This window comes from Pantherophis guttatus, chromosome 1, assembly GCF_059756535.1.
Source record: "Pantherophis guttatus breed Tessera chromosome 1, ASM5975653v1, whole genome shotgun sequence".
Lineage (NCBI taxonomy): Eukaryota > Metazoa > Chordata > Lepidosauria > Squamata > Colubridae > Pantherophis > Pantherophis guttatus.
In genome coordinates this window covers 20,097,767-20,115,120 of record NC_142063.1, presented here as the reverse complement: position 1 = coordinate 20,115,120, position 17,354 = coordinate 20,097,767, and the positions used below count along the sequence as shown (strand labels likewise).

The following is a 17,354-nucleotide window of genomic DNA, read 5'->3' as shown; positions in this document are numbered from 1 at the left end:
TGAAGAACTGTTGCAGGAACTGGGTATCTCTAGTTTAATGAAAAGAAGGACTAGGGGAGACATGATAGCAGTGTTCCAATATCTCAGGGGCTGCCACAAAGAAGAGGGAGTCAAGCTATTCTCCAAAGCACCTGAAGGTAGGACAAGAAGCAATGGGTGGAAACTAATCAAGGAGAGAAGCAACTAAGAACTAAGGAGAAATTTCCTGACAGTTAGAACAATTAAGCAGTGGAACTACTTGCCTCCAGAAGTTGTGAATGCTCCAACACTGGAAATTTTAAAGAAGAGGTTGGATAACCATTTGTCTGAAGTGGTGTAGGGTTTCCTGCCTGAACAGGAGGGTTGGACTAGAAGACCTCCAAGGTCCCTTCCAACCTCTATTCTATTCTATTCTATTCTATTCTATTCTATTCTATTCTATTCTATTCTATTCTATTCTATTCTATTCTATTTGCATTGGGCTGACCCTCCCATTAGGTAGAGGGAGGCAGCCACTATCCTAGGAATTGGCTTTTGATGTTGTGAAAGGGCAGCCACTTGCTGGTCATTACATAATGGAGGGGATGGGGGTCCCACTCAGGTACATTTGAGCCCTTTCAGATTCTTGGAGGTCAATTGAGCCTGTCTTTTGGGACGTAGGTGGCTATGTCCCAATTTTCCATCCCTCCCTTTGCTGCGAGATTCCTTCCTTCCTTCCTTCCTTCCTTCCTTCCTTCCTTCCTTCCTTCCTTCCTTCTTTCCTTCCTTCCTTCCTTCCTTCCTTCCTTCCTTCCTTCCTTCCTCCATTCATTTTGCTAGGCTTATGCAGGTAGTCCTCTACTTACATCCATCCTTTTAGTGACCATTTCAACTTACACATTTACGACTGTTGCAGCATCCCCATGGTCACATGATCAAAATCTGGCACTTGGCAACTGGTATTTATTTATAATGGTTGCAGTGTCCTGGAGCCATGTGATTGCCATTTGCAACCTTCCCAGCCTGCTTCTTCTGACAAGCAAGGTTAATGGGGGAAGCCGGATTCACTTAACAACTACTGCATGATTCATTTAACAAGTGCAGGGTTTCATTTAACAACCATGGCAACCACGGTTGTAAAATCAGGCACCAGTCACTTAGTCACTTAATAATTGCCTTGCTTAGCAACAGAAATGAGAACAGAATAGAATAAAAACTTTATTGTCACTTTAAATGTACACTAATCAGCATACATTAACATGCAATTTCGTTGCATTCAGCTCTCAAAAGATAACCATTATGCATGTACACCCCCCTACCACACACATATGACACAGAGAAACATCACAGTCTACTTTGAATGTATACATATACATGGCGGAAAAAAAATGCGAGTTTACCATAAGGAACAAAGCTGTTACAGAATCTAGCAGCCCTGCTATAAATACTTTGAAACCTCCTCCCAGAGGGGAACAACAGAAACAGACCGTGAAGTGAATGTGTGGGGTCTCTAACAATGCTTCAAGCTCTAAATTTGGGTCCTGTTCTGTCCCAGCTACGGACCCCAAAGAACGCAGCACACACAAAGTCAGTTCAAACCTTAGTTTACTAAATAAACCAATATTTTACAACAATGGCTGTTAATTAACTGCATTAACAGCCGCCAAGAATTCAAAGAATAATAACTGAAAGCTTACTATGGTTGGCAGAATGCCCAGAAGCAGTTTGCAGGAAGCTGATAAGATAAGCAAGACAAGACACAAAGGTACGTGAACTAAGTTGTTCCCTGCAAATTGCTTCAGTCGGCATTCCTCCTTAAATAGGCTAAGGGAATGGCCAATTAGCCCCAAGCCTTACTCTCGAGGAGACCTCCTCCTGAGGAACCACTCCTGCCTTCTGGCAGCTCTGCGTGCCCGTGCATCGAGAAGAGGCTCCTCCTCTTCTTCCTCTTCACTTATGGGAGCTTCTGGAGGTTCTGAAGGCCCTGGCTGAATCCCTGCCTCTGGCACCACACCTTCTCCAGCTTCCTCATTGTCTGACTTGAGTGCCAGCTGCACGGGCTGCTGGCGCAGCACCACACCAGCCTCCTCGCTGTCGGAATCAGCTACCAGCTGCACAGGCCGCATACGGGCCACAACACTGGTCCCAATTGTGGTTGTAAGTTGAGGACTACCTGTATGGTGAGTTCCTCTCATGTCTGGTTCTAAGCAGCATACAGATTTCCAGTCAACAATAATGTTAAAAACTAACAGGCACAAAGCCGCACAAAATATTAATATAAGTCACTCGACATCAAGGAACATACTTAATTCATATACCCTTTCAATGTCCTGCTGGAACAAAAACAACTCTTCAGAACCCAAAGTTTTGCTAAAACAACCAGGTCTTATTTATTTCATGAAAAGAAAATAATTTCAAAGCTTATGTTATTGGGAGCCTTCTTCTAGGTTGGCTCTAAACCACCGGTGAAAGCTAGTCCTGCAAGTAACCAGATCCTAAACAATAAAAAGCTTTAAAGGTGACAACTGCCAACTTGAATTGCAATGAAAAATCACTCTAAATGTTTGAGCCACTGCTTTTGGAAAAGATGCTAGTCTTCAAGGGTAGCCTCATTGTAATAATCCAAACTGGAGATGACTAAGACATAAAGACAAATATCATTTGTCTCCAATGTTTGATAACTGATGGTAGACTACTCCTGCACATGGAATTTCAGTTTTGCCATATTCACTGATGTCATTTGATAGATGTAGAAGAATTTAAGAGGATCCCAGATGAATCAGATTGAGCCCATTTATATCTACACTGCCTTCAGTGCCACAACTGTTCCTTTTAATCAAATATGTTTCAGGAGTTACGGGTACTTTCATAAAATGGAAATAACCCGCTCCCTTCAACTTAACTCCCAAACCTAAGCCTTGCCTAGGGAATTCTGGGAGTTGAAGTTCATATATAGGCTGAGTGGCGTAGGAGGCTAATGCCTCCTACTAAGGCAGCATTTAACATCCAGCTGCCTGCAATTACTGCGAGTTCAGTTCTCACCAGGCTCAAGGTCGACTCAGCCTTCCATCCTTTCTAAGGCGGGTAAAATGAGGACCCGGTTGTGGGGGCAATAAGCTGACTTTGTATAAAATATACAAAAGTATGAAGGCTATTGCTTAACGCATTGTAAGCCGCCCTGAGTCTCCGGAGAAGGGTGGCATATAAAAATAAATAAATAAATAAACAAATAAATAAATAAATAAATAAATAAATAAATAAAATAATATATCACAAAATTGCTGAGATTGACAAATGCTGATTTAGATAGATTAGAACATTTCTTGCATGCTATGTTTCCATGCATTCCTTAAAGCTTTGTGGGTGGAATATTTGTTATGTCATCATTAAAAAAACAAGACTAAACTAAATTAAATTAGGACAAAATGCTCACTGCTGGCTAGAGATTCTGAGAAGTAGTCTGAACACATCTGAATTCCAGGTAGGAGGAAAGCTGCTTGAGAGGATAAATTTCACAAACATGAAACCTCTATTAATGTCGCCCCCGCGCGTTGCCATCACCACTTCCCTGTTCTTTCAGAACATGACATTCCTTGGTTCTCCCTCATCTTCATTTTAATCCCTTCTCCACTTCTTCATACTTCCGTCCTCTTGCCAAGTTCCAGCTTGGCTCGTTGGCACCCGCGGTGGCTGTCTGAAGAGGCGGTTCTTTTGAACGGCAGAGCTTGCTGTAAGAAGGCATCAGTTTTCCTAAAACGAGACATGATGTCATCTTCAGACATGTTTTGCTGTGTCTAGAGAGTGTGGTAGCCTGAAACCTGCTTTCACCATCAAGGGAAGGAATTTCTTCTGTGGAAGAACAAACAGGCAGATGAGACATGAATGGGAATAAACTTCTCCTCCCCTAAATGTTCTAATTTCTTTCCACTGACAATGGCATAATCAGAACTTAATTTAATTTAAGTTAAATTAATGGAACAAGAAATGTGATATTTATCGGCACAAAGCATTGGTCTGTTTTCAAACAAGCTGGCCGGGGAATTCTGGGAGTTGAAGTCCACACATCTGGAAGTGGTCAAGAGTGAGAATCCCTACACTACACTATCCCTGCTATTCTGTTTGAAAATCTCCACTGAAGGGATAGAAACCATTCCATGCAATCATCAATTCTACTGTTCATCAGTTGTTACTGTCAAGGTCTTCCTAATCTCTCTTCTGTATCTACCTCCTTGACAATTCATCCCATTCGTTCTAGTTCTACCAGATAGAATCATGGGGTCAAAAGGGACCTTAGAAGGCCTCCTAGCCCAAACTTTGCCCAGGGCAGAATCCACAGACCATGCAGCTACCAAACATTTCTTGCAAATCTCCGGCGATAAAGACTCCATGATTCTAAGCAGCAAGTTGTTCCACTGCCTAATAACATTCATGGGCAGGAAATTCTTTAGTATGGGTTTGGATCTGCTTCTTGCCCTCCCTTCAAGAGTAATGACAAATAAGCCAGTTTGGTCTAGTGGTTAAGGCATCATACTAGAAACCAGGAGCTGTGAGTTCTAGTCCTGCCTTAGGCATGAAAGCCAGCTGGGTGACTTGGAGCCAATCACCAGAAGACTGTGAATTCAGGTCCTGTCTTAGGCATAAAGGTTGGCTTAGTGACTTTGGGCCAGTCACTCTCTCTCTCAGTCCAATCTACCTCACAGGGTTGCTGTTGAGAGGAAAATATGAGGAGGGAGGTGTATGAAGTACGTTTGTTGCCTTACATTATTTATAAGAACAATAAAGGTAGAAAACAAATAAAATGTTAGCACTCCAAGCTGCATTCACTCCAGTGCTGACATAAGAAGGAGAAGGTGGAGGCATCTGGCAAGAGGACGCTTGACTTTTCACCTACTTATTTTCCCTGGAGATACTATCCCCTAGGAGATGGGTTGGGAGAGGGAAATTCCTTTGAGCTGAAGTAGTAGAGAACAGCAGAGTGATTTGGAAGATGGCCAATGAGAAGCAGAGCAGTGGGGAAAGGAAAGGGAAGCTTTGGACCAGGAAGTCAGTGTTGGCTGCGACTGAGTCGGAGTTTTCGATTGTTGTGCCTAATAAATGAAAGATTTTGATCAAGGACTATTCGTTTGAAATGCAGTTTATTTGAGACGACACCGAATCCTGACAAAATATATATAAATAAAATCAGTCCCCGCCCTCTATCCTGGGACAGTCCTTCAAGTTTGGGAAGTCTGCTGCCATGTGGGATGTGCAAAGGCCAATAGTACCACAAAGCTTTATTATTATTATTATTATTATTATTATTATTATTATTATTATTATTAATTTTATTTCTATACCACCCTTCTCCCGAAGGACTCAGGGCGGTGTACAACCTGATTAAAAGTACAAAGCCAGACAAAATTTAAAAATAATTAAAATTATTAAATAATTGGCTCAATTATAAAACCCCCAAATTTAAAATCCCATATTTAAAACCAATTAAAATCTTTACACTGATAGCCCTTTAGCATCTAGAATTTCCTTTAATTAAAGCTGTAAAAATCTCTGAAAATGAATTATTGAAGGAGAAATAGAGAATACATCCCCCCCACACACACACACCCCACACCCCGCTGGGGACATCTGGATAATTAGAGCTCAGATCAGGCAGCATCCCTGTAATTATCCTGGAATTATTTTGCCTTATTTTTGCTCTTTCTTTGCAGGTTGGGATGTAGAGATGGGCAGCAGTGATGGAATCAGCCCTGATGTTCTTGTCTCCTTGGCGGCTCCAAAGCAATGTGCCACGAGATTTATGGGCAAGCATCACCTGGTGGCTGGGCGCTTCCTCCCCTACGACGTGCAGAAAAAATTCGAACTGAATTTGCCAGAATACCCTGGCACAGAGTGTGTGGTTTCTCTGTAGAGCAGGGGTGTCCAACCTTGGCAACTTTAAGACTTGTGGACTTCAACTCCCAGAATTCCCTAGCCAGCATGGAGAATTCTGGGGAGTTGAAGTCCACAGGTCTTAAAAGCTGCCAAGGTTGGACACCCATTGCTGTAGAGCTTGGAATCATCCAGCAGTTTGTGGCTTCTGGATATCTTGGCCCTGCTAAGAACTCCCTGGTTTGCTTCTCTTGAATGTCAAAACGAGATCCCCAGTATTAATCAGTTCCATGTCTAGGCTTTGGAATGTATAATAGTATTGTTTAATTCATTGTAAAAAATCTGGCAAAACCATTTGGAAGAAACAGAATGCTCAGACAACTGAGCCACCTAAGAGGACCCCTCTGGAAAACGTGAATTAAAAGAGACACACATACATTCTTCTTCAAATAACTGTTATGAAACCCATTAAAATTCAAGCCAATTTCTTTTTTTTTTAAATCTGCTGAAAGCTGATTTATGTCTAGGTTGTGTGTGCGTGCGTGCCTTTAGGAAAGAAGAGGGGTTTTTTTATGAAGGCACCGTCAATTTTTTAATTTTCCTTCTTTCTTCCCCGTCGACTCCTCAAAGCAGTTTTTAGCAATTTAAGGCCAAAAGCTGATCTAAATATATTTTATATGTCTTACAATACTTTTATGTTTATGTTCTCTCAAGATGGTCTCACCCAAATATTGCGCACTCCATCTGGGACTAGGCCATTGCAATCAAGGTAGGGGTGGCGGCAAGGGAAGGGGCTAATATGCCCACCTCTTGCAAATTTTAAATATCTCACCCCACCCTGCCTTCAGGTTAACACACTTCAATTGAAAGATCTCAATGTATAGGTGAGGTAAAGGTGCTGGGAAGAGGCATTCAAGTTTGCTAGGCCTTAAGGAACAGTTTGGGACAGGAGTTGGACCTTGGTGAAAAAGGGATGAGCAATGTTCTATTTATTTATCCTTATTTATATTAAAATTCTTCTCTGCCCTTCTAATGTATACACATCACGGAAAGCAGGAGGTGCTTAATATCAAAAAAGTGGAAGGACAACAGATAGAGCAATGCTGGGTACAATTGCAACTGGCATTTTTAAAGTTTTCTCTTCCCCCTCCCCCGCAGAGTTTGGCATCTGCCTTCCCTTCTGTTAAAATGGACACACAGGTAGTCTTCGACTTATGACTGTAATTGAGCCCAGAATTATGATTGTAAATCGTGCTAGTTGTTAAGCGGATCACCATATGTTCCTGAGCAGTTTTATGACCTTTTTTTGTTGAGGTTGTTAAGTGAATGGAGCGGTCGTTAAGCAAATCCATTGTCTGTAAGTAAACACAGGTTTCTGCCAAATACGCCATACATCATAGGCTGGTTGCCAAGCTCCCAAACTATGATCACATGACCACATGTGGGTGTGGCTGTCGGAACAGTATTGTAAATAACACTGGGTGGTCCATCATAGCTTCTAAAAGTCGCTAAGGAATCAGTCATAAGTCAAGGTCTACCTGTACCATTAGATGGCAGTAAAGATATAGCAAAAGACTTTTGCTTCCATCTAGTGATCGGTTAATTTTTTTTCCAAATGAATTTTTAGGCTTCCAGAATAGTTCTTTTAAGACTATCAACAACCCTTGTGGGTAAGGCATAATCTAAAGGTAATTTATCTGGAGTTTTAAAAGGCTTTCCAGAAATGTCCCTCAGTTGGCCAATTTTGGGATGATTTGCGTCTGTTTACATCTGTAACTCTCCCCAAAATATCAAAATATTTTTTGTACACAACCTTAATGTGCATGGTTTGTAATGGAATTTCCCAGAGAAACACTTTGTTAACACAAATGTTCCTGATGTCATATTTGTAAACTTTCCCCAATACAAGCTTTTAAAACATAAATATCACAGATGTGAGCTCTTCTCTTCTTGTTTTTTAGACAAAACAAAAGTCCTTTTTGTATAGAATTTACTGAATTACACATTTGGAAGTGGGAAAGCTGATCAAGACAACAACCAACAAAACATCCAGCACCAAGTCGAGTTGAGCAATGCAAGAAGCCATTAAACTGTGCAAAAAGTGGGAAAAGGGAGCTCTGGATTTAAATTGAAATGAGTATGAGAGAGAAACGGCATTCTCCCATAGACAGGGGCAACCAACCGCTTATTTTGGTATTCAATAGAGATTTTTGTCTAGATGCAACTTTGTCAAGCTTTGAGTAGCTGCTGCCAAAACCGAGCCAGAGAGTGTAAATTTTCCTCAAGGGTTTATAAGGGCTGTTGTTGGAGCGAGTGTTATGTGTGCTTTCTTGAGTTGTACAAATAATAAAGTTGGGGTAGGGACCTAATAAATAGACTAGTGCAAAATCTGTGTGTAGTTTATGCCAGAATGAGGAATATAGTAAGTCTAATAGATGTAACAGAACACTTATTCTCCTGAGGGATAATGAACAACAAGCTATTGTAAAAAGTGAATTTGGAGAATTTGAGTAGAAAATTACAACAACACTGAAAAAAGTGGCTTGCAATCACTCTTTGCACTTATGACCCTCACAGCTTCCCCCCAAATCATGTGATCAAAATTCAGGAGCTTGGCAACCGGCATGTATGCAGCATCTTGAGGTCACATGATCACCATTTGTGACCTCCCCAGCCTGCTTCCAACAAGCAAAGTCAATGGGGGAAGCCAGATTTGCTTAATGACCATCTGATTCTCTTAATAATAGAGCCTGACTGGGTGGTTCAGTGGCTAAGGCACTGAGCTTGTCGATCAGAAAGTTTGGCAATTCGATGGTTCGAATCCCTAGTACAGATCTCCTGCATGAGCAGGGGGTTGGACTAGATGACCTCCAAGGTCCCTTCCAGCTCTGTTACTGATTTGCTTAGTTGTAAAATCGAGTGTAACTCAACAACTGCTTTGCTTAGCAACAGAAATTCCGTTCCCACTTGTGGTTGTAAGTCGAGGTCTTACCTGTATCTCATCAAAGCGGGGAAGTTTTCTTGAGGAGCACTAATGATGTTACCTAGCCCGGTAATGAAAGATTTGCAAGAGAACAACCAAGCTCAGAGTGCATCAAGGAACCAATAATTCAAGCTTGATCTAGACATACTTTCTTCCACTGGAACAATTGTAGAGAGGCAGGCATTGCCACTTTGCTAGACAACCTAAAGAAGACTCAGAAGACGCAATTATGAGACTAAATATGGAAGGAGGGAAATCCTGGAGGTGGGGAGAAGAAAATCAAGATGGCGGCTGCAACTCTGCGAATAGCTGTAAGCAGTGATGAGTCCAGTGATGGTTGAGAGGGGGGGGTGCTATTTGAGGGACAGCTTATCTCTAATTGTCTCTGCCTGTCCAGTTGGTCCAGCAGGATGAGCCTAATAGTATGTGGGAATGACCTTGGAAGATGTAGGAAGAGCCGCAGACTAGTCAACTTTCAAGTTAAATAGAATCATAGAATAACTGAGGTGGAAGGGACCTTGGCGGTCTTCTACTCCAACCCCCTGCTTAGGCAGGAAACCCTACACCACTTCAGACAAATGATTATCTTAAAAACTTCTAGTGTTGGAGCATTTACAACTTCTGGAGGCAAGTTGTTCCACTGCTTAATTGTACTGTCAGGAAATTTCTCCTTAGTTCTAGGTTGCTTCTTTCCTTGATTAGTTTCCACCCATTGCTTCTTGTCCTACCCTCAGGTGCTTTGGAGAATAGCTTGACTCCCTCTTCTTTGTGGCAGCCCCTGAGATAGTTATCTCGGTCCACAGAAAGAGACAGGGGACTTGTGAAAAGCGTTTCGGAAGGGTCCATCCCTAATTTTCCAGAAAGTAAAAAGAATGGAGGGGGGAAAATCTTTCAGACTTGCAAGATGCTGTTAATATGGTCTTACAACAAAGACAGAACTAGCATTTATTGTCCTGCTTCTTCTCAATGAGGCTGTGCTTTCCAGATATTCTGACACAAACTTTTCAAAAACAGTTCCATTCCCCCACTAAAAATATTGGTGGGCAGGTTTGTAATAATGACAGGTTTTAACTGCGACTTCAAAAGGAATCCAAAGGAATCTCTATTCCCTCCTTCCGCCCCGGCACACAATTTAAAAGCCACCTCTATCAGGAGAACTCTTTAGCATGACCTCGCTTCACATTAGCTCATTTGTGGTTTCATTGCCTTCCAGCTTCTGTCCAATTTTAGAAGCCCACACTAGAATAGCTTCTGTTGAAGCCTTCCCAAAAACAATAATAATAACAGAAAAATCCCCTGATATTCTTCCAAGTGCTGCTCAGGTTGAAATGCTCTGGGTTCTTGCGTCTCTCTAATTTCTCCCGTCCAGGCAGTCTATCCAAGAAGGACTCCCAACCAATGAAGGCTGAAGGCTGAGTCCTATAAAAACCTGCTGTTCTGCACAGCCTAGGATCTTTCCAGCTCAGCTCAGGATCTCATCTTAGAAGTCCCTCCCCAGAGGTGCAGAGAGAAGCTTTCTGACCCCCACACCCCCCCAAAAAAGGACCTTCTGGAGCAATGACAGGACTCAAACTGGCCTTTGTCTTTGTTTCTTTTGTCTTCATCGACGTCTTGGCTCAAGGTATTGGTACCTCTAGATGTGTGCGTGTATTTGTGTGTATGTGGACAAAGAAAAAGAGAGGGTTTTTTTTTCTGTCCCTCCCCATATCACATGACAGCCTTTTTGTACATTTGCATAGCTACCTAGGAATTAAAATGGCAACGAGGTCCATAAATCTTCAAGAACAGGGAGGAGGACAGGCTTAATTAATGTCATTGTCTTCTGTCCCCAAGGCAGAATACCTCACCCTTTTGCTCCTCTCTTTCCCCACAGCAACAACCCTGTGTGACGTAGGTTGGGCTTGCAAGAGGGCTGAGGCTAATTTACCATGCAGCTGCAATTAATGGAGAGTTGATAATTGTCCATAATTGCTAGATGATATGTTACCGAGATCCAGAGAGAGAGAGAGAAAATCTTTTTCTTCCTTTCTAGTGAGATCAGATTTTGACGCTATATAAGGAAGGGGCCTCTTCTTCCTATGATTTGTGACCAGAAAAACTCACTACCGTACGAGATAATGAGAACGAGCTGTCATGTTGACAAAAGGCAAATATGCTCTTCAGGCAAGCTGTAGTTAACTTGAAATGGTGACTGGCCTTATTGGAGAAAGATCTAATAACACAATAATTAAACATGGCCTTGATAGAGACAGATAATTATTGAAGGTGGGATGAGGGGAATGTTCTACTGAACTTTGAAAAGGCATCTTGTTGCCCAGTCTATGAACTCAGATTGCTAGACTGGACAGATCTCCTGGTCTCTTCTCTGCAGATCACCTCCTATATTAAAAAAGAAAGAGCACAGAGAAGAGCAACAAAGATGATTAGGGGACTGGAGGCTAAAACATGAAGAACAGTTGCTGGAACTGGGTATGTCTAGTTTGATGGGAAGAAGGACTAGGGGTGACATGATAGCAGTGTTCCAGTATCTCAGGGGCTGCCACAAAGAAGAGGGAGTCAAGCAATTCTCCAAAGCACCTGAGGGTAGGACAAGAAGCAATGGGTGGAAACTAATCAAGGAGAGAAGCAACTTAGAACTAAGGAGAACTTTTCTGACAGTTAGAACAACTTGCCTCCAGAAGTTGTGAATGCTCCAACACTGGAAGTTTTAAAGAAGATGTTGGATAACCATTTGTCTGAAGTGGTGTAGGGTTTCCTGCCTAAACAGGGGGTTGGACTAGAAGACCTCCAAGGTCCCTTCCAGTTCTGTTATTATCCTATCCTATCCTATCCTATCCTATCCTATCCTATCCTATCCTATCCTATCCTATCCTATCCTATCCTATCCTATTTAGAACTATCCATATTTAGATCTATTTATTATAGACAAAGGGAAAGAACCCTATTTATTCCACAGATTATTTCCCAATTTGCATATGTCCATCCCTGGATTTCAAAAGTCAGATGCACCCTCCATGGGAACAGGTGGTCTAGTTCCAAATTTTTAAATACTGTAGTGGGGAAAATCAACCACAGATATCCTGGTCCATAGGACACACCAGTACAGACAGACCCATAATCTGATCCAGCCACTTTTAATGTTCTTACATGTAGCTTTCCCATCGTGATTTTAAGGCAGGTGATTGTTTAGTAAAGCTAAGCAAAGGGGAGCATTGAGGCACAGGCAGATGACATCTTAAACTGCTGAGCTCCAATCTATGAGACAGCAGAGAACTATGCTGGCATAAATTGCACTGCCTGAAGTCTGATCCCTCTTCTATCCGTAGAATCATGGTTGATGAATAGTGTTGCCTTTCCTGTTTTAATCTGGAAGATGTTAAGGAAATAACTGGTGGATATTTCAGGCATTCCCTCCTGCTGAGTGTCATCTGCTGACAGGGAAAACAACCACCAGTCAATATCTGTGTGGTGGGTCAGGCAAATGCAAGCAGGTATTTAGATGAGCTGGTTAAACCACCAGTCAAGTTGCCTAAGTAATCTGGGTCTAATACTCTTCTAAAAGAAACCCATCTCTAAAACTACCCCAGCTGCAGAGGCATTTAGCTCTGGCTTTTGGAAGGAAGAGGCGAAAAGTTGCTAAACCCTAGGAAAGCAGAAAGGGTGAGAAAGAATGTTAAATGTTAAATATTGTCCTTAGCAAAGGCTTTGAAGATATCCTACAATAAGGTAGCATGTCTGGAATCCCTCTGGTGTTTGTTTCTCGACCTGGCCTACCTTGAAAGACTGATGTGGCTTCCGTAGCAGTAGTGCTAGTGTAGGAGATGACCAGGCTGAGCCCAAGGGAGGGGTCAAACATGTCATCAGTCTCGACTCCCTTCATGCCCACACGAGATCTAACTCCAGCCCATCTTGAATTCCATTGACTCTTATCTACCACCAATTTGTTTTGACCGTTAGTAGTTTAGATTTTTGTAGAGACCAGTAGTGGGTTGTCCCCGGTTCGCACCGGTTCTATAGAACCGGTAGTAAAACCGGCAGGAGACTCCGCCCACCGAACCCAACGTCACTAAAATGCTTCTGCGCATGCGCGAGTGAAGCAAGCGTGAGCGCGTGGCCCCAATGCGAACCGGTAGTAAAGGTAAGTAGAACCCACCCCTGGTAGAGACTTTAAACTTGCAATAAACCTTTAAATTCATTTGAACTGCTGGATTTTCTGATTTCTTGTGCTTGACAGCTACACTGCCCAAAGAAATAAAACCAGTGAAGAAAGGACAATGCCTTTCTCAGGAAAAGCTGTATAAAAATGATAAATGATAATTGGTACCAGAATCAGCAATATGCAACTGGCAGAACTCAATTTTCTTTACCATTTTAATTTGACCTTCTATGCACACTCCCACTAAATTCTGATTTTAAAACTACTTTAGAGTTCTATCCAAAGAACACTAAGTCTGAGTATAGAAGGAGCCAGCGCGTGTCTTGATGGCCCCTTTAGAAAATGGTGAAAAGGTGCAGATGATCCCTCTGCAGAACCAGATGTTGTGAGTCCAGTGGGCAGAAGGGAGGAGGTAGGAGGAGCTGAGCTAATTAATTAATCAATGCCCATCTGCCAAAAACATCCACTAAGGACTGAAAGAAAGCTGGGATGGTAAAAAACTGCATTGTGTTCCACATTTGTTGGAATAAATTATAAAGCCATGAAAGATCGTGAAGCGCCCGCTTTCTCTTTGAATAAAATCCAAGTAATTTGTGATGTTGGATTCTGCCAAGATTTGTAAGCGATGCTCTCTCCATTTGTTAATATATTGGGTGGCACTGTGCAGATTGTCTTCTACCTCCCAAAAGAAAGGAAGCATATCGCACACATCCCAAAGCAAGAGGAACACAGAGAGAATGGTGGAAGGAGATTCAGCACACAGAGAAGCAAATGATAAACGATGGGATTTGCTATCAGCCGGTATGCTAAAGGCAGCATCTGGAGAGGTCTAGTTAAGTTCATGGAGGGTCAGGCTATGAATGTTCTTAATAATGACAGTTTACTGCCTTCTGACGCAGAGGCAGCAAGGCTTAAATATTGGTTGCTGGGAAGCAACATTTCAAGGGGGTTCTTGGCCTCCAACTTGGGTTGGCAAGTTTCCCAAATGCCTCCTTGAGGATGCAGGACCCAGATTGTTGGGGGCAATATGCTGACTCTCCCCGCACGGCAGGAGAGAAAGTTGAACACCTTTCATAAGCGCTGTCTCCAATGAATCCTTGGCATCACCTGGCAGGACAAAGTTCCAAATAACGCAGTCTTGGAACGTGCTGGAATTTCTAGCATGTATACACTATTGAAACAGCAACGTCTACGCTGGCTGGGGCATGTCGTGAGAATGGCTGAGGGTTGGATTCTGAAAGATCTCCTGTATGAGGAATTAGTGCAGGGAAAGCGCCTCAGAGGGAGACCACAGCTGCGATATAAGGGTATCTGCAAGAGGGACCTAAAGGCCCTGGGAATGGACATTAACAACTGGGAAAACTTGACCGCCGATCGTTCAGCTTGGAGGCTAAAGACGCAGCATGGCCTTCTCCAATTCGAAGAGACACTTGTTCGGCAGGCTGAGGCAAAGCGGCAGTCCCGTAACCAGCGAAATCTGGGGGCTGGGCAGGGGACAGAATGTATCTGCCCTCAGTGTGGAAGGGATTGCCACTCTCAAATTGGCCTTTTTAGTCACACTAGATGCTGTTTTAGGACCTCTTTCCAGAGCACGATACCATCGTCTCTTGAGACTGAAGGATGCCAATGAGATGCTGACACTGTAAATCGTTTAGAGAGGGCTGTAAAGCACTGTGAAGCAGTATATAAGTGCTATTGATATCCACTTGACCAGTGTGTGATGGCAGAGAATGGCAGATTAGATCAGTGGTGGGTTGTTACCGGTTCACCCCAGATCAGGCGAACCGGTAGCGGCGGCGGTGGAAGGCTCCACCCACCTGAACAAATGTTTCTGCACATGTGCAGAAGTGTCACACGTGCACACGGACACAAGCGAAACGGTAACAAACTAAATTGAAACCCACTACTTTATTAGATGGATCCAAGGCCTGTTCCACTAAGATTCTTCTTACCTCTGTATAATTTTGAATATAACATACAGGTAGTCCTTGACTTACATCTCTTTATTTAGAGACCATTCAAAGATACAATGGCAGTGAAAAAAGAGACTTACAACCTTGCACTCATGACTGTCATAGCATCCCCACAGTCACGTGATCAAAATTTGGGCACCTGGTAGCCAGTACGTATTTACTATAGTTGCTGTGTTTCAGGTACATGTCATCGCCGTTTGCAACCTTCCCATAAGCAAAGTCAATGGGGGAAGCTGGATACATTTAACAACTGCGTGATTCACTTAACAACTGTAGTGCTTCGCTTAACCTTTGGGGGGGAAAGGTCATAAAACTGTGCGCGACTCACTAACAACCACCTAGGTTAGCAACGAAAATCCTGGTCCCAACTGTGGTTGTGAGTCAAGGACTATGTGTATCTCATCATACCAGGGAAGGAAATGGCTGGATCATCTGTGTGTCTGCAGTTTTCTTGCCAAGATTTTAGAAGCGGTTTGCCATTGCCACCTTTCTAAGACTGAGAGAGAGTGACTGGCACAAGGTCACCCAGCTGACTTCATACCTTGGGTAGGACTCTAGGATGTAGCCTGGTACTTTAACCACTACCCCAAACTGGCTTCCCATCAAGCAGAATCCCCTTTCTGAATGAAGTTGGACAGCCATCGGCATCTAGATTTTTGCATAGTGAATAGTGGGTTGATCCTAACAGCCTTCAAGGGCCTTTTTGAACCTTGTAATTCTAGAATGATAGGGATGCTTGTCCATTCCTCCACACAGATGGTTGTCTGAGAAACAGCAACATGTTTAAGTATCTGTCTTGCAAACATTTCTCCAAAGAGCCATCTGTTTCCTACTTTGCATGGAGATGTGATCATATCAAGATCAAAGCTTTTTTTTAAAAAAAAAAATAGCAGTTGGAACCACAGTAGCACCCACAGGAGTCCAAAAAAGACAAAACAACAGCTTTAAAAATGTGGTCCCAGCAGTGGTGGGATTCAAATAATTTAACAACCGGTTCTCTGCCCAAATGACCAGCTGGGTGGGCGTGGCTCGGTGGTCATGTGACCATATAGGCGTGGCCAACTCAACGTCACTCATGTCGATGCGCGCGTCACCTTAGCTGTTACAATGTAATAAAGGTTAACCAGAGAGGCAGTTTCTGTAAGCAGGGCAATAAAGATTAGGCTAGAAACAACACCAGAATGTTTCCTTCCTGCCTTCCTTACAGGATTAGCTCTGTAAAGTGGAAAAAAACAAAATAAGATTTCTTCCAACAACCGATTCTCTGAACTGCTTAGAAAGTTAACAACTGGTTCTCCCGAATAGGTGTGAACTGGCTGAATCCCACCACTGGGTCCCAGCCACCATTGTGACTTTCCTGAACTCTCTGGGGATGCGAGTAGAGAGGGCAAAATAAAAAATATAGGACATTGAGGGGAAAAAGAAACATTTGCTTTTTCTTTTGGACGCTTTACTCTTCCTAGAGAGGTTTTTTTATTTTATTCTTTCTTCCCTCTGCTGACATTTGCTTAGTTTACATCTCTGAATTGTGTGACCTTCAAGGTGAGATAAATTTCAAATTCCCAGCACGAGGTTTAGCTGGTTCCGGAAGATTCCCAGCATGGCTGCACAGCAGGGAAAAGCTGTCTGATATGTGTAGGTCAGGAGCTCTGTTGCTTTCCTCGGCAGTCCTGCAATCTCTGCCACCTGAGTCATGTCCTTTCCTTCTTCCTTTTAATAATCAATAATGTCTGGGAAAGGAATATATAAGGAACCAACATTTAGCCTTTAAAGCAACGTTTCTCAAGTTTGCAATTTTAAAATGTGTGGATTTCAATTCTTAGAATTCCCCAGCCAGCATGAGAGAAACACAGTTTGAAATAATTATGGAATAAGCAAAGTAACTTTCCTCAGCCATTTAGTTAGTGAAGTTTAAATGACAGATATCTTTGCTGAAATCACTATTTACCATGATATCCTTAAAAAAAATTAAATTAAGGATTTAAAAAAATAACATTCCATAAATAATTTCTACATTAAAACCTTCCTATAACAAGCCCTTTCAATTTTCAATATATCCTTCAGTTTTCATTTTAATCTATTATGAAATAGATATTGTCCTGTCAATCTACATAAAATAATTATTTCTTTCTTTTTGAGCAACTGGATTTTGTCAGAGACATTCTCATTAAGATTATCAACCTTTTTTTTTTAGTAAGACATTATCCAAATATTTCCACTGGTGGGCATGTTGTGTCTTTGTAAAAAGATAGATTATAATTTGCTGTAAAGTAAATACAGGATACAGTAGCTGGGTCACATCATTTGGACTTTGGTCCAAATGGACATTTTGACTTTGTAATTAGGCTCTGTGATTTCAGCTGATGGGAATTGTAGTCCAATAGTATTGAAGGGGACAAGGGTAGAGATATACGTAAGA

General features: G+C 42.3%; 2 protein-coding genes across 2 annotated transcripts in view; both read left to right on the top strand.

Moving 5' to 3' along the window:
- Window positions 1-7,747, top strand: part of YJEFN3 (YjeF N-terminal domain containing 3) — a 37,047-nt gene extending 29,300 nt beyond the window's left edge. The window contains exon 6 of the mRNA XM_034437670.3: window positions 5,664-7,747. Within this exon, the coding sequence (XP_034293561.2) occupies window positions 5,664-5,863 (200 nt within the window). The 3' untranslated portion in view covers window positions 5,864-7,747. The remainder of the gene's footprint in view (window positions 1-5,663) is intronic.
- Window positions 7,748-10,250: 2,503 nt separating this feature from the next.
- Window positions 10,251-17,354, top strand: part of LOC117677469 (cartilage intermediate layer protein 2) — a 33,429-nt gene continuing 26,325 nt past the window's right edge. The window contains exon 1 of the mRNA XM_034437671.3: window positions 10,251-10,427. Coding sequence (XP_034293562.2) covers window positions 10,364-10,427 — 64 coding nt within the window. The 5' untranslated portion in view covers window positions 10,251-10,363. The remainder of the gene's footprint in view (window positions 10,428-17,354) is intronic.